General features: G+C 40.4%; 1 protein-coding gene across 3 annotated transcripts in view; it reads left to right on the top strand.

The window, feature by feature from the left end:
* Positions 1-24,411, top strand: part of EPHB1 (EPH receptor B1) — a 353,248-nt gene that overhangs the window by 270,375 nt on the left and 58,462 nt on the right. For 2 of the 3 annotated variants that reach the window (XM_066598091.1, XM_066598092.1), the window contains exons 10-16: positions 4,016-4,138; positions 5,468-5,715; positions 10,724-10,939; positions 16,905-17,054; positions 20,381-20,574; positions 21,973-22,128; positions 22,604-23,774. In XM_066598091.1, the coding sequence (XP_066454188.1) occupies positions 4,016-4,138; positions 5,468-5,715; positions 10,724-10,939; positions 16,905-17,054; positions 20,381-20,574; positions 21,973-22,128; positions 22,604-22,712 (1,196 nt within the window). In that variant the 3' untranslated portion in view covers positions 22,713-23,774. Of the gene's footprint in view, positions 1-4,015; positions 4,139-5,467; positions 5,716-10,723; positions 10,940-16,904; positions 17,055-20,380; positions 20,575-21,972; positions 22,129-22,603; positions 23,775-24,411 lie in introns of those variants that run through there. The other variant, XR_010791585.1, reaches the window with a different exon arrangement.

The following is a 24,411-nucleotide window of genomic DNA, read 5'->3' as shown; positions in this document are numbered from 1 at the left end:
TCTATCTTTAATTTACGAAGCCCAGTGTGCCAGTACTATTGTGGTGCACTTTTGAGGTGCAGGACAGCGCACCAGCCTTTATCATATGGGGTGTAACTAATAGGCTTTAGGCCTGCATGGTGCACTGCACATATCAGTGCGACTGGTGCCCCTTGTGTCTACCCTTTGTACTCTCTGGTATCCATGTGAAGCTGAGTGTGGGGTACCATATTGGTTCCCAATCCACCGAAAGGGACCGGGTTGAAAGTTTGGACTGGATCTTTTAGAGGAATAGGAGGCTGATGTGAGTTTGGGTGTGAGTCTGTGTCATGATAGGAGTCATGGTGGTCTTCTCCTCATAGGTCCTCGCAGAGACTCTCATGACCAGGTCATTCTGGGTAATGTCTAGACTAGGCCCAGGACTCCGATAATAGGCCTTGGGCATAGCCGCATATCTCAGACTCCATGGGTATGAGATGTAAGTATCCGGTCCATCTATGTTCTTCAAAGAGCTTTAATAAACAATAAGTAAACAGAGACCAGCAATTAATAAGATGACGTAAATCTCAGTCACCTGCACCCATGTACTGGGAACTGAAATGAAAAAGTCCCCTTGCACCGATGGAGTTTAACAGTAGCAAGAACAGATCAGTTCAAGCAACGTGGATTCTGGGTATGCTTCTCCATCATAGTAATAGTCCAGTACACAGCAAGGTTCACCAGCTATACTGTGCGCCTGATGGCCCGTGATTTCAGAGCAACCAAAGAAAAGAGGACCCAAGGACACTGTAGGCTCTAACTTTGGTGCAGAAGCAGGAAATGCTAATCATGCCTGTAGGGCTAACCGGATGTCCACATGAGCTGCTATCTTTCTTCCTTCTGCTGCTCATGCACCAGATTCTCAGCGGAGCTTCTCCCTCATTCCACAACTTAGCCCACCCTGCCAGCCTTTTTGCTTCCAGTTGGTGATCATGCGCAAAAGCCTTCTGCTCCCTGAGCCTTCTCCCTCATTAAGGGGGCAGACAGTTAGGCGCAGCACACTGTGAAGATAATAACACTATAAGGGCTTTTTCACACGACCGTTTTTGCGCGGGTATTTGTGCACACACAATCTGCATGCGCAAAACACAGAGAATAGGACCCGTTGATTTCAATGGGTTTGTGCTCAGGAATTCATTTTTCTTACACATTCCGTGCACACTGAAAAAAGTAGGGCCTGCTGTATTTACCTGCATTTTATGCAGCAAAGACCCCATAACATTCTATGGGAGCTGCGCAAATACACAAGGAGAAGTGTGAAACATTGCACAAAATGCTGGTAAAGAACACTTTTGCACCTCATTAGGCTAATTAGTCTTTTAGTCCATGGAAAGGGTGTGTGTCACAAGTGAGCCAGCCCTGCGTGCACAAAAAGTGCAGTAATATGTGCAGACGTGTGCAAATGTACATCATCCCTTCATCATTAATGTGCAAATCTGTTGTGCTGCGGCGAACATATTTACACATACAGTCATCTGAAGAAGCCCTAAAGCAAAGACCATATGAATCAACATGGACCCCCTTACATATGTGCAAGCATAATACTAAGCAGCCCCCCAATGTGTGACAGGTATGTGGCTGATTGTGCATCAGTATATTGCATCTATGTCTGAAACAACCTTCAACCATGCCAAAGTTGTTTTTCTTTTTTTGCTTTATCTACATAAGATGCATAAAAATGAGTCATTTCCATGTAGAACAAGAAATGCCATTTGCTAGTTTGCATCTATGTGTCGCTATGGCAAATAGATGCATCTCCTATTAACCTATGTGTCTATGGCAGCCGGCAAACTGCAGAAAACCACTAAAAACGAAGCCTGTCCTTTCCCTCCTTGGCTGCAGTCAGGGCGAAAATTAATTAACCCGCTAAGATCAGAAAGATTAACCTCCTTTTTCAATGTGTTGCTGTCATCTTAGGCTGCGAAAGAACAAATGATCGCGTTGATACTGAAATGCCAATGACTTCCTGGAAGCCGAATAGAGAACTCCAAATTGAATTTTTTTTGCAAAGTGCATATTATTGATGGCGATGCACAGAGAAACTGGGACAGGGGAAACAAAACTTCCTTTACCCCAGGACACGGTGATAAAGTGTGAGCATAATGGAATGATGATTTCATTATAAAATGAAGATAAAGCCAAGGAGGGAGGGGGGGAGAGATGAAGGATTAAGAGAAAGGAAGCAAGATTCCTGTAAAGAGAGAGAGGGCAGAGAACCGGTGAGGTGGGGGGGAGTGATGAGAGGCGAGTAAGGTGAGCAGTGATGGCTCTATAGAGATACTGACGCACAAGGTAAGATAAACCGGTATGTAAGGGAGGGTGAGGGAAGGAAGAGATATCGTATCAAGTCTTCATTTCCTCACATGCTGGACAAGAACTTTGGAAGATATAATCCTGATCAGTGAAGGATTGTCATAGCTCAGAAAATGTATTTCTTCTAAGTAAGATAGATGTAGAGGTGGACAGATACGAGCCAGCTTGAGTTGAGTGCTCTAAGTTCCGAGCCTCACTTGTAATTTTCTCTTCTGTGAATGTGAACAATCCTAGTATGAGGGACACAGAAGAGTCCTATGGATTATATAGTCAAGTTATATTAACACATATAATCTGTCATGGCCATATCCGAAGGAATCAGGATCCGGTGTTCAGGGGCAAATCACCTGATATCCAGTATGGAATTAGTAATTGAAGGAAGCAGAGGTTTCATCGTAGCCTCTCACCTCCCAGGTCTCGTATTTTGGGTGCGCTACTTACAGGAAAAATGGAATTGTATAGAAAACTTTAAAAATAGTTATCCATGCTTTCAAAAATTGATGGCCTATCCTCAGGATAGGCCGTCAATATCTAATCAGTTGGGATCCACTACTCAGGATCCCCAACGTTCAGCTGATTGAAAGGGCGGCAGTGCTTATCCGAAAATAACTGTTCGACCCCTAATTCTGTAGTGGGATCAACATCATAATCTTCATATCTATGACCATCTTAAAAGGGTATACAAACTTTTAAACCTGATGGTCTACCCTCAGGATTGGCCATCAATATCTGATTAATTGGGGTTAGCCTCTTTGGATACACCCCCCCCCCACCCGATCGGCTGATTGGGAACACAACAGCCTCTCAAATGTTTACATTTGAGTATGAACCTGTTTATACTTAGAACACTGTTCTAGTTCTGAGTACTACAGGCTTGTCCTATTGAAGTAAACAAGACAAACCTATAGAACTCAGAACGCCACTATAAATAATATGGCATTCTACGTTTGAACAGGTTGGTGGTCAAATATAAACAGTGAAGATGCTGCAGTGCTCCTACAAGCACTGCGGACCCTTCAATCAGCTGATCGGGGGGGATTCCAAAGAGGCTGACCCCAATTAGGCTGACCCTGGGCATTGCCACACCAATTATATATGAGGCTAGGCCATTAGTTTTAAAAGGTTGGCTAGCATTTTTAAGATGACCATAGAACTCCTAAAATGTCAAAAAAGGTTCTCATATTATTAACCCTTTCCAATCCAATTTGTATCCTGGTTTTCCTAGGGGGCTTACTCTTTTTCTGCCATTATACAATGGCGCTATATGCTGGCTAAAGCCAGTACTGCATGAGGTAACACATTGGATAGGCTCCGACTGCAGAGAGGCTGGTAATATACAGGAAGAGAACCCCGACGGATGTCTACCAACATTGGAGCTGTACAGCCTTAAATCATAATGTCTTCAGACATCAGATAGTGGATTGGAGAGGGTTAATACAGTCACTCAGAATGATGCCCTGTGTTATCTGACTAACATCCCACTGTCAAGAGGGTCATTCGTAATATTTGTGTTGTTGACTGCCACAACCTAGACAGAATATCATGGCCAATGATTTATGATGACTATAATGGCTATGGGCGAGTCTTCAAAGCTGGAGGAATCAATTTAGCAACATGTAAATTACTTGTTATTGAAACTGTATCCAACTGTCCATTTTATCTTCTGTGGTTCTCTTGCCTGCAGGTTCCCCAGGGATGAAAATTTACATTGACCCCTTTACATACGAAGATCCCAATGAGGCAGTGAGAGAGTTTGCTAAAGAAATTGACGTTTCTTTTGTGAAGATTGAGGAGGTCATCGGGGCAGGTTGGACATTACTTTAAGTGGCTTATTTATTATTTTGAAATCTTGAAGGGCGTATTTTTTACGGACTAAAGATGGAATCAATATCGACCCATTGAATTGTGCTTTTTTTTTACATGAATGGATGTTGTACTTAAAAAAAAATAAAAAAATTGCGCAGTGTTTTATTTTAGTCCATAATCATAGACCAAAACTGCCTATGAAAGTCTATTGGAGTGAAAGAAAACACAATGAAAATGGATTTTACGTGTATATTCACTGTGGTTTTTATGTAGGTTGCCAAGAGATAGAGGGGAAAAAAGTGACATTAATTGGGCCTTCTTGTGTTTTTATTTTTGCCTGCGTGAAAAATGTAGTAAATATTTATGCAACAGGGACATAAAAAACGAATATTCACACTAAAAACACATGCAGTGAAAATGGCGCATTTTTCACAGACCAAAATTGCATATGCCCTTAGTGATAGCGCAACAACGCTTCTTCTGGGCACAGAAACCAAGGGGCAGCAAAGCAGACAGTGCTGCCTGCTATAGTACCAAACAGATATAATAAGTAAAAACTTGTGATACTTGTGCTCCCTAAACAAATCACAATATTGTATATCATTGTGCAATAATACATACCACAAATTCTTACTTAATAGTTTTCATGAGGTCTCATTCATACGGGCATAAATACGCCGCATATTCTTTACACTCGTGTTATACAGTCAATAGAACTCACATCTGCATATTTTTCATGCAATTTTTGATCGGAAGAAAATAAATGCAACGTGATTTTTAAAAAAAGCAGCATTTCTTATTTTGGTCCATATTACGGACTGAAATGGGCCACAGAGTTGAATGGAACTGCGCAAATACACAGTGAATACTCATGAAACGTGTATTCACTGCGTATTTGCCCTTAAAAACTATAGTCCATTTTTGTAGGTAGTTTTTGCGAACGTAAACACGCAGTGCTTACAAAGTAAAAAAAAATAGCGTGGGCTGAAATACGCCCTGAATCGATGGTTTTTGGTACATGTATCTGTGCGTAATACGCTGTGTGTTCACGGACTGAAATATGTTACGCACATGCAATAAGCCCATACACTAGGGCTCTACGGTTTCTTTTTGTTGCACTATGTTTGTGGTAAGGTCACAGGATACAACTATTGTTTTGGGGCCTCTGTATTTCTTTATGGGGTATAAAGTTGAGAAATAACCATAATAAATTTTCGCCTTTTTCCCCATAGGGATGTGAGGTTGTGAGATAGTTGTGATCACCCATAATTTAAGGAGTCCTAACCTAATGCAGAACTAATTCATATAAGCCATTTTGTGTCATCTGCAGGAGAATTTGGAGAAGTGTACAAGGGTCGACTAAAGCTCCCTGGAAAGAGGGAAATCTATGTTGCCATAAAAACTCTGAAGGCTGGATATTCAGAAAAGCAACGACGGGACTTTCTGAGTGAAGCAAGTATCATGGGTCAGTTTGACCATCCCAATATCATCCGACTGGAAGGTGTGGTCACCAAGAGTCGACCTGTTATGATCATTACAGAATTCATGGAAAATGGAGCTTTGGACTCCTTTCTTCGGGTGAGCAGTCAGAATTATACCCAGACACTGGCAGTCTTCTATTATATATGACATGAATGAAATATGATGAAAATAAATATGGAAATGATACATTTTATTGTTTTTTTTGTTAATGTGTGTCTTGCATATCTGCTTTGAAAAGCAACTTTAGATATTCATCCAAGTATAGAATTGGAAGTGACCTTCAGGGTCACTGGGTCCAACCCACTGCTCAATGCAGGATCACTAAATCATCCCAGACAGATGTGTGTCCAGCCTTAGTCTGAAGACTTCCATTGAAAGAGATCTCACCACCAAGGAGAACTCACCACCTCCTGTGGCAACCCATTCCACTCATTCATCACCCTCACTGTCTAATATCTAATCTGTGTCTTCTCCCTTTCAGTTTCATCCCATTGCTTCTAGTCTTTCCTTGTACAAATGAGAATAAGGCTGATCCCTCTGCATGGTGACAGCCCTTCAGATATTTGTAGACAGCTATTAAGTCTCTTCTCTTTTCTGCAAGCTAAATATTCCCAGATCCTTTAAACGTTCCTCATAAGACATGGTTTGCAGACCCCTCACCATCTTGGTAACTCTTCTTTGAACTTGCTGCAGTTTTTTGATTCGGGCAATAATCACCCCATGTAAAGCTATCTTAATACTCTCCAGTTGAAGACCGGTCTTTAATGTCCAGGTGCCTGCTGTGCTGATCACTGCTTAGAACTAGATGGCTGCCCCCATAATCAGGATAGAAATATACAATCAGAAAATAAAAGAAGAATGTTTTGGGGATTCTTAAGAACTCTTCAACCTAATTTTTATGGTATTTTGAATACAATTTAGTAACATAGAGGAAAGCGTATCCAATCATATACTTGCAGTTGTTGTATGCTGTGATTGTATATCAGACTGATGATTGTGCGCTACATGTAATGCATGCATAGATGTATACTGTGCATGCTTGTGCTATATTGATGAAGTTGTCAGGAGACGGTGCCGTGTGATTGTAAAGATGAAGCACCAGCCAAATGCTCACTGCAGATGACCTAAAAAAAATCTAGTTTCAGCCTCGGGATAAAAATAGGGACATTAATTGGAACCTTAGTAACTCCTGAAAGTAGGTTATAGGAGCCACTCCACTGGGGCCTTTTTGAGGATGAACATAATATATTGCGATACAAACCTGCTCACCCAAAAACAGCACATATGTGTATGGATGGATCATATGTTAGTGTTTCTTGTCTATGTCATCACATTTTCTCTGTGCAGAGATTTTTCTTCATTTACTTCTATATGTCAAGTGCGTGCGGTATGATTATTTTTGTGTCAATGGTGATTAGTGTGAATTATTAGCTGAGAGCACAAACCAACATTCTCTATAGAGCTCTCCCTGCTCTCTGTTATTCAGCTTATAGTGAATATACAGTTGCAATCAAAATTATTCAATCCATATCACAAATTAGGTTTATTTGCCAAATTTACAAGCTTTCAACTCTTTCGGGGTTTTTTTTGCAATCAATTCGAACAATTTAAATAGCTGAACACAACTAATATAACAAGTAGTTTCCACAAATTCAACACAAAATGTCACTTTTAATGACCACTGCAGCTCAGAATATTCAACCTCCTGAATAAAATGCCTCAGAAGAGCATACATTTACAAATCAAGTGTTTTCTCAAGCACACCTGATAAAGCTATGAAGGGCTTCATAAGTTGCATCAGGTGTGCTTGAGTTAAAAGACATCAAATACCTGGACTGGCTATGGCTTTGTTGATTGTGATACTTGATTGCATGTTAGAAATATGGCTAAGTCAAAAGAGAGTGGTCTAAAAAGTTAAGAGAAGAGTTCATTGCCTTGCACAAACAAGAGAAAGGTTTTATAAATGATCAGGAGGAGGGATTTGAGGGGAAAGTGATCAAATTTGCCGATGACACAAACCTAGGATGGATAGCTAACACTAGAAAAGGGAGACAGAGGATTCAAAAAGTACCAGAAAAGCTGGAACAGTGGGAGGCGACTAACAGAATGGTATTAAACAAGGAGAAATGCAAAGTCCTACATCTGGGCAAGAAAAACGAAAAAAAGCGCATGCAGAATGGGTGGAATTGGGCTAAGCAGCAGAACATGTGAAAAAGACTTGGGTATGCTAATCGATCATAGACTGAACATGAGTCAACACTGTGATGCAGCAGCCAAAAAGACAAATACAATTCTGGGATGTACGAGGAGAAGCATAGAGTCTAGATCACGTGACGTTATTATCCCCCTCTACTCTTAGTCAGACCTCATCTGGAATACTGTGTCCAGTTCTGAGCACCCCACTTTAAAAAAGAAATAGATAAACTAGGGCAAGTTTAGTGAAGAGTTATCAGTATGATGAGCGATCTGCAAATCATGTCCTCTGAGGAACGGTTAAAGGATCTGGGAATGTTTAGCTTGCAAAAAAAAGAAGGCTGAGAGGAGACTTAATATTTGTCTACAAATATCTGTAATCAGTTGATGGAAACAGTAGGGGTGAGGGGCCTGCTCCAACGAGCTTACACACTACAGATAATAGGGTGATACAGAAGGTAAAGGGCCTGGAGATGTGTACGGTATGGTAGGATGGAGAGTGAGGGATGCTATACACATAAACAATGGGCAGACGTAAGCCTGAATCAGTATGACTGCAGGGAGCGATTGATGACGGCTAGCAGGGATTGCAGTCACTAGGTTATCAGGCGGAGTACAGAGGGGTTTTGTTTAGGAGATATGGCATGCCTCACTAAAGAGGTGCATTTTTAGGGCATGCCTGAAGTTTTGTGAGTCATGGATTGCCCGGATGTTTCGGTTTGGCATAGATTAGTTCTTAAAAAAACTTTCTGACAGTGAGGGTGATCAATGAGTTGAACAGGTTACCACGAGAGGGGGTGAGTTCTCCTTCAATGGAAGTGTTCAAACAAAGGCTGGACAAATATCTGTCTGGGATGATTTAGTGAATCCTGCACTGAGCAGGGGGTTATACCCGATAACCCTGGAGGTCCCTTCCAACTCTTCCGTTCCATGATTCTATGAAAGGATACAAAAAGATAACATAGTTATAGCGTACAATGATATTTAATGAAGCTGCCATTACAATAGCAACACACAACCAGTCTGATAAATAAAAGTACAATAAAGCTTGCCATGTAAGTAGACTCCTCCAGACCTGTCATACATAGCCATAATAGAACCAGATTTAGGATCCCTATTATTATTCTGACCATAAAAAAACCCAGATGCCGCTCGGTCTCTTGAACTGAACTCAGGTCAACATAGAGTGCTGTTAACATAGAGTCTATGTTCACTTCAGTGGAACTTTGGGGCTCCAAATATTGTGCCCATAATATAGACCCTAAAATGCTGCATTATGGTGAAATGAAAAGGACCCAATGCCACTTTTGGTGGATATATGTCTGTCTGTGGGGCCAATTGTATGAGAAGCTAGTCAACCTGCCCGTATATTTTTCTAGTGTCAGAGGTACTCTAAATACTAAGAGGAAACCAACACAAATAGAAGGAGAACATATATTCCATTTTCCCCTGCCAAACGTATATGCATTGTACTCTTTTCCAACAGAACAGTCAAAGAATTTGTTCTGACCTGGGCAGAGGAACATGTTTGGTATCAATGTGCTATGCTACCCAGGCGTGTTCATAATGTGTCTCAAGGTTGACTCAGCCTTCCATCCTTCAGAGGTCGGTAAAATGAGTACCCAGCTTGGTGGGGGGTAATAAATAGATAAATTACCTGAAAGCGCTTCGGAATAAGTTGGCGCTATACAAATAAAAAGTCCCTTCCCCTAATATACAGTATTCCCATATTTCCAATGATAACCTTCCACAAGCATATGTTCCACACACTTCACTTGCTATTTTGATAGTGGGCACAATCCTTGTTCTACCACCTTTGTATGTTTTTTATCCACTAACGAAGGGAATTGTTAGCTTGGTTGTTGCGGCATTACAGATGTATCGTGACTGGCTGGTACCATCGCATGTTTGACAGAAGCCTATGTAGTGAAAGGAATAGAGCCAGCTTATTATATTTTACATACGGCTTTACTAAAGCCTCTCTGATGTGTTTTTCTGTATATTTATGAGCTATGTTGAATATAAAGTCTTTGGTCTTTTGTCATCTAGAAATGCAGGGCAGTATCTGAATAGGGTTTCTGAGAACTGAGCGGCAGGCATATAGAAGACATCTATATAAACACTCTGATATTCAGAATTATTTTCAATTTTTGCAAAATAGGGTTTATTTTTCTATTGAAACATAATTTGAACTTGTACTTCTAAATGTTCTCTCTCCAAAAATCAGAAAAGAGTCGTGTTGTTTTGTCAAGTGGTTTCTGTGAAGGCTGGAAGACAATCAGTATATTTATTATAGGGTTGGCATCCAATTTTTGTAGACTTCTCAATGTGCCAATTCTACCTAGTTATAAAGTGATACATCCCTACTTGACTTTTGCTACAAAAAGGAGACAGATTTGCCATCAGTAGGGTTGTCCTGCTCAGGGCTGCTATTCAGGAGCAAGAGTCACTATACAAAGTGGTCCCACTCTGTCCAAGCACTTTATTATGTGATCACTCATCCATTTGATTGGGCACCATTTAATACTACGTTTCCTTTGCAGTGGCCACTGCAGGGTAAATAAATGGCTGCATGCGGCTTACATCAACTACAGCTGATTCAGTGGTGGCTTCATGATGAGAAGTTTCTCAGTTGCAACACCCCTTTAAGGGGTCTGGAAAAACTTGGAGAAAAAACCCTTTTGGGAGTTTATAATGGCTACATTGGTTGTTCTCCTTGTTTTCCAATAGATAGAACTAAGCAACAGCTCAGTATGATTTTAACCAATTTGACAGAAGAGGGTAACTCAAGGATTCCCATTTACTTGGGATTTTTGTATATTTTTCCTGGGAATGTGCTGTGCATCTTACAGTAATGATTTAATGTTGACTTCTAATTGAAGATTTTTTTCTTAATTTGTATCTCTATTAGCAAAATGATGGCCAGTTTACAGTCATCCAGCTGGTGGGGATGCTCAGAGGAATTGCTGCTGGCATGAAGTACCTCTCTGAAATGAATTATGTACATAGGGACCTGGCAGCCAGGAATATCTTGGTGAACAGCAACCTGGTCTGTAAAGTGTCAGACTTTGGGCTTTCTCGTTACCTTCAAGATGACACATCGGATCCAACATATACCAGCTCCTTGGTAAGTTGTCTTGAAGTTACAATGAAAAGATATTAGAATATTAAAAAAGAAAAATTAAAAAAAAAGCAGACCTGAGTAAACGTTTACAATATTTAATATTCTTTTATTAGACCTTTGGGTTCCTGTAGTCTATAGGTTGAGCAAATATGTTAAATATTCGGTCATTTAATTGTCAAGTATAAGTAATAGGATATTCTTATCCTTCTGTTGTTATTATTTATTCTCGCATAACGTATTGTTTATTTCCAGACCATTCCATGCCTCCTCTTCCAACCATATTTGTGTGTGTCAATGCTCTTCTCAAAATGTTTGAGAAATTATCTTGGGACAGCAATAAATGACATCATTCGGGGTCCAGGACATGACATCATTACAGTAGTAGGCAATGTCAGGACAGCTTGAATTCTCCATAGCATGAATTTAACAAAGTGCTAGTAATAGAGATGAGCGAGCACCCAAGTGCTCAGGTCCCCGTTATTTGAGTCGAGCTTTTCGTAAAATTCGAGAGCTCTACTCGAGTAACGAACCCCACTGACTACAATGGGAGACTTGAGCATTTTTGTATGTGGGACGCATGGTCCCGAGCTTTTTTTTTTTTCTTGGTTCGTGTCTCTCTCTCTTTCTCTCTCTCTCTCTCTCACACCAAAAATTTTCAAATGACGCACGCTGCGTCGTGGCAGGGAAGGGCCAAAACAGGCACGTCACAGCTGGGGCGGGGTCGAACGCGATTTGAGGCTCGTTCGAGTAACGAGCACCATCGAGTACGCTAATACTCGAACGAGCATCAAGCTCGGCAGAGTATGTTCGCTCAACTCTAGCTGGTAACAATTGTTAAAGGTCTTCTCAATATTGACCTGGGAGTAACAGACAGTTGCTGCAGATTTGCAGGCAGTGCATTGTGAGCCAATTGTTGTGTTGGTGGAACTTTATATCATCTGCTTTTTGACACATCATTTCACTAGATGATATAGCATTTGAAAATATGGCCATTAAAGATGCAGGACAAGATAAGATGGATACAAGGATTGATATGATTTACACCACTCTCTGACCCTACCTCAGAAATGTCTTTTCATGAGAACAAGTAACATTTTTCCAATTTCTCTATGTGTAGTTTTGGTGGAGCCTCCCCCACTATAGTCTAAGACCACTCTTACACATCCGTTTTTTTACCACGATTAGCGCAGAGTATCGAATGCCGCGGTAATCATGGTATAACAATCCCATTTATTTTAATGGGGCTTTACAGATATGTGCTCAAACGTGGCACTTTATAGCGCCACAATTTTCAAACGCGGTTTGCTCTATTTTACCACGATTAACACACCTCATCACTCATCACAAGGATGGGGTGCCTTAAAAACCGCTGTTGGATGCAGTAACCTGAATCTGAAAATGGCGGTAAAGTCGCGGTAAAATGCCACAAATCTAATCACTGCATTTTGCCGATCTTGTGTGTGAGAGGGGCCTAACGTTTCCTGCTCTTAGCTGATGGAGTTTTGTGTCTTTGAGTTTGTTATCCCACCAAAAACATTCAAAGATGCTCTTCTTGTCTTCTGCCCTTTTAGCTATTTGTATTGAAGTTTATTATAAGTTGACTGTGTTTTTTTGTTAGTACCAGATTTATCGCTCTTCCAAGACCTGTCTCATTAAAGAGTTTTCTACTCACATGAGCGTAGTCTTCATCCCTACTCCATCTATTTATGTATTTCCGTAATATGGAGCGAGTCTTAATCAATGAGTCTATTTACATGGGTATATAAAATATGTGCACTGTAAATACATGGCATACACTACGTTCATCCATTTAGCAGATTGAAAATGGCCATTAAAAGAGTTGTATGAGACTTTGCTGTTCAGAATCCTTGCTGATCAGCTGATCGCTGGGCCCACTGCAGCGTAGACAGTAGATAGCACTTTCTGTATTGCAGTGGCCTAAGGTTATAGCTCGACCTGCAGTGTTGTTAGCTCTATCTGCTTCCATTGTTGTCTGCACTGACAGTGAGCTTGGCGATCAGAAGATCCGTGGGGGTCCCTATTAGCGGATGATTGCCAATCAACTATTTGTGAGGATAGGTAATCAATAGTGAAGTCCTGGACAATCCATTTAAAGCTATGAAAAGTTCTTAAAATCCATATGACATCAGTATTTGCACCCATTGTTAGCATTATCCTTCAGGCAAAAACAGATACATTTTTCCCCCAGTAGACTATAATAATAATGAACACATTATTAATGCAGTGGTGACAGAATGCTTATGCATCATAGGTCCATATTGCAGATTTGTATTACAGATATTTTACAATACGCTCGTGTAAAACAAGCCTTTCTCTGATTCAGAAAAACCAGTTTGAAATCCCCTATTTGAAAATTCTGAGTTAATATTTGAGTTTTCCAGTTTGGGGCCCTCATCTATTAGTTAGAGCACAGTGTCTCTTGCTCTGAAAGACCTATAACATCTGTACATATGATAGACCGCCCGTTGACTTCAGTAGGTCTGGCATAATGCTTCATTTCCTCCGTAGTGATATTGTAAAGGAGTTGAGCGCTTGCTGATGGGTTTCCCCATAGATTACAGCTGACCACTGGAGGTCAAAAACAAGATAACCTGTAATCAGCTTATTACCAGGGGATCCCTCTAATAAAAAGGATTTGCCCAAAGCAATTGACCTCATTAACAGCATGGAGATCACTGAGTGTTGTTTTCATACTGCACACCTTCCAAGAGTTTAACTCAAACCACTCTGTCTAATACCCACAGTCATTGTGTGGTCATTGACTGAAATTAGATATCTTCTGGTATTGGTCTAATTGGCAAGTATTGCTCTTAATCACATCTGCTTTTGGGCAATGTGTTGCTGCCACACGATTGGCCAATTAGATCTTTTCAATAATGAGCAGTCCTGCTCATTAAACTAATAAAGTGGCCAGCTTCCATCTCCACACTCATTTCAAGCTCTTCCTTAAATAAAAACCTCTACTCAGGGGCGTAGCTAAAGGCTCATAGGCCTGGGTGCAAAAGTTAATCTTGGGGCCACCCAACTTCTCTTAACCCCGTAACGCAGAGGTGTAACTTGAAGCTCCTGGGCCCAAATGCAAAACCTGTAACCGGGCCCCCAACTAGAACGCTTTATTCATAGTACTGGGCTCCCTATATGGAGAAAGGAGGCCATATAGGCCCTTGGGCCCGGGTGCAACCACATCCCTTATAATTACGCTAGTGGCCCTGTATTCACTGTCAGACTTGGATTCTTTGGTTCCACTAATGAAAATGATTGAGGTTTTGCACGATCCATTTTGAAGTATACAAATACTTTAAATAGCATTGTAAACTTTCTTGTTATCATTACAATTGCCAGATATATTGTCATTTATAAGATGTGATATTTTTTGCGAATCAGATCCTAGTTGTATGCGATTAGCTCTAAAAGGGTTTGTCTTTTGTTGGACCTTTGGGGCCCAATTCTGTATCAGAACTGGGGCCTACTGAAGCAGAGTTATAAGTTGAAGCTCCTGGGCCTGAAAGAAAAATCTCTAGCTTGTTCCCCCATGTAACATGTACAATTTATAAAACTTCTTATGTGGCAAAGGGGAATTTAACCCCCCCCCCCACCACCACCACCAACCACCACGGCCTGGGTGCCACTGTTCCTCTACAACCCCTTAAGCTTTATCCCTGTATTGGAGGAAGCATTATGGGCTAGTCTCACCCTGACTTAATTATTTTCATTCAACACTTTTGATATTTCTGTTTTACATATATAAACGGATCAACATGTTCAATAGTTGGATTGTAGGCAAGAAGAAGGCTACTGTACATATTGTTTTTCTTGGGTATCTGCATTGATGTCTTATCGGCTTCCAGTAATTGGAAGGCTAATCCATGAGACATTGTATTTTGATAAATATACATATAATAAAACCAAAGGGCTGGAGCCTTAGGAGTAAATCTTTTTGGACTATAAGAATACAGCTATTCAGACCTCATCTGACAACGGATAATACCAGATCTCCGCTCTACAAACATAAAGAAGACGGCCGGTTTAAATGAAACTGATTTGTCTCCGAGCTCGGCTCACATCTGGTCAGCGTTATATATTCCCTTGTTCCTCCTTTCTTTCTCCCCTTTTTTTACTTTTTTGGCGTCCTGTAATCCCATCTAAATCCTATCCATAATGCATAGCTTATTTCTCGGAAGTGATGATTGAATAAAGCAGTTTTCAGTTTGTGTTAGTCAGATGCTGAGGAGAATTCATTGCTCAGTAGATATGGCGAAGTCCTGAATGAGATGTCTTTATCACACTAGATTAAATGCATTTCCTCAAGTCAAGTTTCTTCTGCCCTTGAAATAAGCAGCCATAAAGTTGCTTAGTGCTTTCGAGAGCTGCCATGTCACGTAACATACAGTTCTTCATTGTGGCCCACTACGTCCTTCCTCGTGCTCTTCATGGTTACATATGATCGTATTCCAGTGTGATTAAAAAGGACTAACCCGTGAAACACATACGTAGATAATTTTTGTACACCTTTTACAATGTTTTAAACAAAATGTGAACGCTTTTAGGATTTGCTTTCTTACTATTTGGTTTCATTGTAGATATAGAGATTTTTTTTTTCAACCTTGCCTTTTAAAAATTAACTTTTTTTAATGTTCTCCAATAATTCAATGCACTACAATGCTTCCTAATCTATGAAAAAACAATTAGTATTTAATACTGTTTACAATAGGCTTCCGAGTTCATGAGGATAATGCCTGAACTACACAACTACTATGTCATTGATAATGTTGAGCAAACCAAAACGGTTCCACATTGGACCACCACTACCTTCTTTTAGACATGGTTATACACTACTTTTCAGGGTATTGGTGAAGTTCTGGTTCAATTCAAACTAATTCAGACAGAACTAAACTTTTGAAAAGTTCACTCATCTCTAGACATTTGGAAAAGTTGGAGAGAGGCAGTAGAGGTTGTTTGGTCTAAGCCAGTGAATTTCAACATGCGGCTCTCTAAGTTTTGATAAACTACCACTTCCAGCATGACCTGAGAGCCATGGCTGGAGAACTGCAGGATGGAGATCACTGAAAAGGGTTTATCCGTTACTTCTATATTGTTGACCTATTCTTAGTTGAGCTCATCAATAACAGATCAACGGGTGACCAACTCCTGACACTACTGCCAGTTATCTGTTGGAAGAGGTTGTAGCATTCTGTCCAGTGCTGCAAATTTTTGTATGTGTACCAGGCACAGCGCTGTTCATTTAATAATGGTGGTGCCTGGTATTGCAGCTCAATCCCATTCACTTGAATAGGACTGAGCTGCATAAAAGTCATGTGACCAATGAGCAAAACATCAGGGGTCAAGGAAGACAGTGCAGCACTCACCTGAGCGCAGTTGCTCCTTCAAATATCTGATTGTCAGGGGTGTCGAGAGTCCTATCTGATATGGATGACCTATCCTGATGTTAAGTCAGCGATATCAAAATCCTGAAAAAGTAATAATTTTGCTTAATAATCCAGATGTTTGGTAATGTAGTTCAGGGTCTTGTGGAGCATGGTGACAGTCCTTTTGGGCACATTGTTGTTAAGATTAGTGGCTCTTATAATTGGAAATCTATTTTGTCTTAGATCAAGATAAATCATGATGAACCATATAATACAGTAGGACAGCCTGGGACATCCGTTTTATGTATTGTTTTCATACAAATTCTCCTTAGATGTACATGTCTTACTACTATTATCTCTTTGCATATCATTTCCCTCTCTCCATTCCTTGAGTGAACTCAGTTACTCGCTAGTAATGACTCTACAGCACGTTTTTGCAAGCATAGATTGGATGGAATAAATAAAACTTCAATACTCATAAATATTGATCAAGTATACTGTAATGCATCACATTCTCCATGTCTACATAGGGAATGACTAAACCAATAATAGATGTAAATGAGTGTTATGTTTTGTTCTAGGGTGGGAAGATTCCTGTGAGATGGACAGCACCAGAAGCCATCGCTTACCGCAAATTCACATCTGCCAGTGATGTCTGGAGTTACGGTATTGTCATGTGGGAGGTGATGTCATTTGGAGAGAGGCCATACTGGGACATGTCCAACCAGGATGTAAGATATTTCTAGCATAAGATATTTAGAATTTGAATTAAATTAAATTGAAAAAGCGCATCAAAAAAACTAATTACCCTCAGGAAATAGACAGTATATATAATGTAAGATCATCATGGCACCCACATACATATCATTAGCAACCAAAAAGCTTGTAGGGGCTTTGCAGAAGTGTAAGGGGGTTTCTGTGTTTATGTTGGGCTTTGAACCTGTTTGCTCTATTATAGCGATATTACTGCTGTAATTACTTTATTGAAGCACCGCTGGGAAGGAGGGTCCAGGAAGCAGCAGGTTCCACCCATGTAGACTGTGACCAGTTTCCAAAAGAAGAGCAGTCTGAGTAGAGAGAGGGTCTGGACAGGGCATATAATGAGTCTGTGGAAGAAATTCTGCTAGTACTAAGCAATTACACCCTACAGGCACAAGTAGAAGAGACTTATCAGATTATGCTACGGTTGAATTCCTCTTATTTCATTGGTGCATCTTTGGCTGTGTACCTGAAATCCAAATTGATAAGCCTGTTTGAATGCTAATGCCTTGGTTAAGCCTTAAATTTTGCTTTGTATATTATCTGGTGGTGGAAATAAATTAAATAGTTTTACCCTGATACACAGGTTTCTAGCAGATATCCTGTGGCCTAATTGTCATTCATGACCCCACTGCGATGAGAGGCAATGATGGGTGGATGTCAAAGGATATACACATAATGGGTGCCATGAGACTAAATGTCCTTCAACCAAGCACCTGGGAATTGTTTGAGCAGACACAGAAACCTGTAACAATGTTGCAACCTGTTTCTGGATGGCGGACAGCAAAACAGTTGGAGTTGATTATGCTTGTCAGATGATCAGACAATCTACTTGTCGAGGGCGTCCTGAGCTCAGTCATCTTGGGTGCATATCCTCACGAATCCACAAGTCGCAATAACTCCTAACAAACTGGTCAGAATGGTCCAGGAGCCGGGCAATTTGTCGGTACAACCATCCAGCTTCTCGTATTCCAATGTGTCCCCTCTTAAACTTTGTTAACTGGGCAAAACCTCTTTGAGTGCATCATAGAGACGTCTAGTGGTCAACAAGCTCTACATAAGCAGATAAGGAGGTTCGCTACACACAAGTAGGCTGTAGGCTCAGAGAGCTTTTACTTATAGGCCATGGGTGGAACGACTCTTAGGGCCTCAGGTGGTAAGACCTTTCAACTAATCACAACTCTAATCCTTTGCATATCTGTCTGAGATGTAACTGCATGCCAAGTTTTACAACAAAATGACAATTACTTCTAGGTGTGTGTGTGTGTTTTTTTTTTTTTATATAGAGTGGTTATCAGTGCATGGTTTCTATCACATTCATGTCTGCTGCTCATATATTTGAGACCTGTTCTTCTGATCAAGTTCCTTCGCCTTTCCTTACACATACATATCCGCGGATAGGGCACACCAGGAGTGACACGCAGGTGCCTACCAGTAGTTTACATAAAGTCTATCATCACTCAGTTGAGGTGGAGCAGAGGAGTTGTTCCTGTTCAAATATTGTAAAGAAAATCAAAGCCTCAGAGAGAAGAAGGGAGGGTTGACTGGTGGGTGAGCATTGAAACTACTGCTGTGTCAGATGGATCAGGCTGGAAAAGAAGAAAAGAATCCACATAAAGCAAGAAAATTGGAAAGTGCAGCCAGTGCGCTGGGAAGTAATTGGAGTTGAAGAAGCTTTGAACATATGTCAGGCTGGTGGAGATGTTCTGCTCTTACTGTAATGCAGTGAGCGGCGGATATAATGAAGGGGATAGCAGAATAATGCTCTGAACAGTATGCGGCTGTCATTAACCTCCCGTAGCCTTAGCTGTGTCAGTGCCCTCACTCCTGGAGTCACTGTAGTCAAACAGTAGGGGAGCGTCAGATAGTAATTAATTCACATCTGTGAGAATATATAGAACAGAACTCAATGGTGGAACTAGTACAGTAAGAGGATAAGGAAGTCCATGTCAAGGGCTAAATGCCTTACTATTGGTTCTGCAGATGTAGTAAAGTTTAACTCAACTGTGATAATTTTCTGCTTCATGCAATTTTATTTGAAGCCATTGAAAAACTATTGTTATTTTAATACAGCAGAAATCATTGTAAATCAATTGAAACATCAAATTGTGGCACAGAAAGTTAAATTAACATGTTGAGTCAAGTTAAACTTTGCTTGATCCTACTACACTATAAACATAGTAGAGTTGAATTCCATTATTAATTACCCCCAAAGAGATTAATGAATTCTGCTACATCTGTAGCTATGCAAGGGCATGTAGTTTTCAAGTATATTAAGTCACTGGAAGTAGCTACTTCCATATATAAAGTGAGTTTGACTACTTCAAGTAAATACATTAAAAGGATGATCTCATCAGAAACAATCTTTTAGAATGGGGTATCTGTTGGAAACTGCTTATTGCTGTATCTCCAGCTTCAGTACTTCCGGCAAACAGGTGATTTTGCTAGGAAAAAACGCAGCCAGACACACACATCCAACGAGGAGTACGTAAATGTATCATTAAGGCAACCCTTCAGTCCTGGGACAAAATTTTGTCAGAGGACTGGAGGGGTCAGTTTATATTACCTGCTATGGGTCTTTTGTACTGATGCCCTACCGATCTGCCAGCTCCAGTTCCTGCTTTCCACCAACCAAGATGGCCAATGCAAGCTTCAGACAACCTATGCTTGTTCCCCTGATTGGCCAGTGCTGCTCATGTAATCAGTGCTGACCAATCAGAAAGAAGTGCACACTGTGCATTAGGTAGTTAGATAATTGCAGTGGCAATGTTGCATGGCTAGAAACGGGATCCGGAACCGGCAGAGAAGAATGGCAGGTAATATTACTCCCATCCCTCTGGTATCAGGACAAAATTTTGTCCTCAGACCAGAGAGTAACTTTAAATGATGGCTATTCAGATGTATGGTTTATAAAGGGGGAACCTGAGCAAGAAACACTGACATTCATATACCCTAATTGGGAATATAAACGGGGGTTTTCTTCTTGGGACAACTTTTTTTACTAATACAAAGTTATCTGATATGTGTTAGTTTTGTTAAAATAATCCTCATACAGGATGTGTTCATCCCTTAAGAGAATTATTTTAATAGTGATTTAATGGTAGACCTAGAGTAAGCAAAGTATTGTAAGCAAAATCTGCTTTTTATTATGCCCTTTTTATACGGCTCTCGAGTCCGGCATTGGCTCTCCTGTTGTTTTACAGTTTTGTGACCATTTGGTTTTCAATCATTTTTTATTTAAATGTTATTTCCATTTGGATTGTAAAAGCAGCTTCCTCACTACTCCCTCCTTGTGCAGGTCATCAATGCCATTGAGCAGGATTATCGCTTGCCTCCCCCCATGGACTGTCCAGCTGCCCTGCACCAGCTCATGCTGGATTGTTGGCAGAAGGATCGAAACAGCCGGCCACGCTTTGGGGAGATTGTCAATACTCTGGACAAGATGATCCGGAACCCTGCCAGCCTCAAGACAGTGGCCACCATCCCTGCTGTGTGAGTCAGACTGCAAGAACAATCTATGCTACATTATGGCAGGAGATGTAATAGGTTTTCATGAAGATAAACATTTTAGCTATAATGAGAGCTAAAAGGGCACATTTTCTGCAAGTGCTATTGTTGTGTTATGGATGGGGAGGGTTTTGGCACAAGCAGTGCCAACCAACACTTTAGATCTCCAGATGTACATTGATCATGCTCTCTAGTTGCATGTGTTTGAAAGCTTTTAATTGAAAACTTGAGCATCATTGGAGTAAGCAGGAGGAATTCAGCTCCATAATAATCAGTTATTATGCTATTTACAAAATGTAAGTCAAGTATATGGTTGAGAAATCTGATTATTGCAATATTTTTTCATGTAGCTTTAAGTCGTGTTTTAGATACAGGATAGTTTCATGGAAATAGTCATACAGAAAAGGCACATTTTATGCAAGTGTTATTGTTATGTTATAGATGGAAATCCTTTAGGCACAAGCAATGCCAACTAACACTTTACATCTGCAGCTGCACATTGATCATGCTCTCTTGTTGCATGTACTTGAAGGCTTTTAATTGAAAACTTGACCATTTTCAGGGTAAACAGGAGAAATTAAACTCTATAATTATCAATTATCAATTCTTATGGTATTTGCTAAATTCAAATATATGGTTGAGAAATCTCTTTATTGCACTATTTTTACGTATAGCATTAAGTCACATTTTAGGTACTTAAGTACAGGGTAGCTTCATGGAAATGGTCATATTTAATGTTTTGTCGAATTTTGGCAAAAAGTTCAGTTTGGTCTGAATTACTTCAAAATGAACCATAACTTCACCATAATCCCTGAAGCTAGTGTACAACACTGTCTAGAAGGTGGTGGTTGCCATTATCGTCCATTGTGGCTAAGTGGTTAGCACCATTGGCTTGCAGTGCAGGGGACCTAGATTCAAATGTGACCAAGGACAACGTATGTCTGCAGTTTGTATGTTCTCCCTGTGTTTGTTCTTCTGAATAGGAATGCACTATATAAGGTGATTATTATTATGAATAAACCTACACAGACACAGGGAGAACATACAAACTCCATGCAGATGTTGTCAGATTTCAATCTAAGACTCCGTCACTGCAAGGCAACAGTACTAACTGTACTTCTTCTCTCTTCTTGTTTCTTCTTCCATCTACCTTCAGAAGAGAAGAAGAAGAAACACAGGGAGAACATAGAAACTCTATGCGGATGTTGTCCTTGCTCATATAACCACAAGTAGCACCTTCACCTTCTTTTAATTGGTTTGGCTGTGGTTTGGGTTCACGTCACACAAAACTTTTTACAAAATTCGACCCAAAACAAAGTTTGACTGTTTTTGTTTGCCCAACAATAGTCATATGTTTCTTTATCAATGACTGTCTTTTTATAGGCCTTCCCAGCCGCTGCTCGACCGCTCCATCCCAGACTTCACAGCCTTTACCTCAGTAGACGACTGGCTGAGTGCTATTAAAATGGGACAATATAGAGACAATTTCCTGAGCTCTGGTTTCACCTCTCTGCAGCTTGTTGCCCAGATGACCCCAGAGTAAGTATGTGTAGGGTTTAATCAATGGGTGAAGGTTATTTTTTAGAAACATTCATTCACGTGTAAAGGGGTTGCTCTAGGTTCTCAACTTATGCCATATTTACAGCATATGTGATAAGTCTCTGTTCAGTGGGGCCTGACTCCTGAGACCTCATGAGATTTGGTGCCTTATCCCCTATGGATGAATGGAGTGGTAGTCGAGCAGTAGCAACGAGACACTTATCCATACCTTGTGGATAGGGAATAGGTTGAAATCTTGACACAGCCTGTTTCATAGGGCTGAAGTATATGTAAAGAGGGCAAGCAAAAAATAAACCCATTTGGCATTGTCTTGCAATTGTAGGCAAGCTTCTATACATTAATTGTTCTCCTGCGTTGTCTTGAGAAATATGACGGGTTGTACGTTTCTAGAGTGTCAGGTAAACTATTTCAAAGGCTTGTTTCATAATTTTATTTTTTTTATTTTTTTTTCCAGGGACCTCCTGAGGATAGGAATAACACTAGCTGGACACCAGAAAAAAATCCTGAACTGTATTCAATCCATGAGGGTCCAAATGAGCCAGTCTCCCACCTCAATAGCATGAGACTCTGGGCTGGGTGAGGGAGTCTTTGAGGGTGGGGGAGGGAAAGAGAAGTGGTTGGAGATAGGAAGCATTTGGGCAGTGGGGAAAGATTGAATTTTGCAATTCAGAAGGTAACACTTCAATGTCGATGGTGGACTGTCCATCAGCACTTATAAGACCAATGTTCTAATTGTCTTGAAAGGAAAGCGCTGGAGATACAGTATTTAATGGCAGGTAATGCATCAGTCACTGGTTGTGGAAGACTGGTCATAAATATCCATGGAACCTACTTTAGGGAAGTCTTAACTGTGAACATCAAAAGGTACTGTACTGGTGATTTGGAATTAAAGGTGCTTTATTTTATCATCTTACAAATTGCAAAGAGACTGAGGATGCCACATTGAGCCTGCTTCACCCATGAATGGATGCCCCACATCTCCTCATATTGACACTGCTGCTGCATCAGGGAGGGAGGCCGTCGGCACACTTCCATCTTCTCTTTTTATTGTTTTGATTGTCTTCATATTGAAGATGAGGTCGTATGGAAGAACTAACATTTTTTTTTTCTTCTTTTGCTTGCATTTTTTTGGCAAAAAAATAGAAAAAAAAACTTTAAAAAAATAAGAATCAGGAAGAAAACCTGACAATGCGTCTACCTTTTGTGTCCTTTATGTCAACGAAATGAATACATAGAAATACAGAGCTGCGGAATCAATGTTTGTATATAGAGAGGAAAAAAAGGGAACGAAACCTAAAAACATAGAGGACTTTGTTGAGTTCTCCTCTTTATGGAAATTTAGCAGGAAAATTTGCAGACTTTGTCTCGGAAGCTTAGAAAGCAAAGAACCAGCTCACAGATGGGGACAATGAGGACATCTGCAGTGGTTGGTGCACCATGGATTTTGGAGTAACATGGCACAAATGTCACTGGGCTCTTGTGATTTTTACCCTAAGACAATCTTATTGTCTGTGTGGAAATATTTAACGCTGAACATGGCAGCGACGTCTTCTAGTTTAAGAGGTCAGTACTGGGCTTTGTTGTATGTTCTGTTGTACAGTATTAAAATTGATTTATCAACTCAATATCTAGTCTGAGTAGCTATTATACTGGATGCACAATGTCGGCCTTGTTGAGTACACTTTAACGAGCACTTTACTTATTGAATTTTGTCTACCCTTGAGAAATTCCCTTGTGGAGCCATGATCAAGCATTGATAATAGAAGTGTTCTACTCTTTCTTATCTGGCGAGCATCTCGATGAAGCCCTCCCCACTGATTTCTATGATATGCCACGGGTAAAGATTTATAGGCCATTGTAGTTCTTTGTTTGCTGTGATCTTGACTTCTGTCATTATAATCGCCTACAGTAGTATACAAATTACATTTGCTTAGTGATACAAGATGGAATGCTTATCCCCGTAGAGGCTACATGCCTTTCTAATGAACAAGTAAGTATGGGTATGTGGAAACAACACTGGGAGAAAAAAATACTTTTCCACTACTGTTTTGCTCCATTTATTGTGAGAATGTGCCCTAACGGTAATTGCATCCCTGTCCAGAACTTCTATATATTTCCATAGGCGGCTGCTTTCATTATGTGGTAATTGCAATTATTTAGATTTCTACTACTCTGGGGGGCATTTATAAAAGCCTTTATGCCAGTTTTGAGTGTAAAAAAAAGTTGCATTTTTTGTGCTGCAGGTTTGTGCAAAAAGTTGCA

Source organism: Eleutherodactylus coqui, chromosome 1 (assembly GCF_035609145.1).
Source record: "Eleutherodactylus coqui strain aEleCoq1 chromosome 1, aEleCoq1.hap1, whole genome shotgun sequence".
Taxonomy (NCBI): Eukaryota; Metazoa; Chordata; class Amphibia; order Anura; family Eleutherodactylidae; genus Eleutherodactylus; species Eleutherodactylus coqui.
The sequence above is the reverse complement of the archived record's forward strand: the minus strand, read 5'-3'. Positions and strand labels throughout refer to the sequence as shown.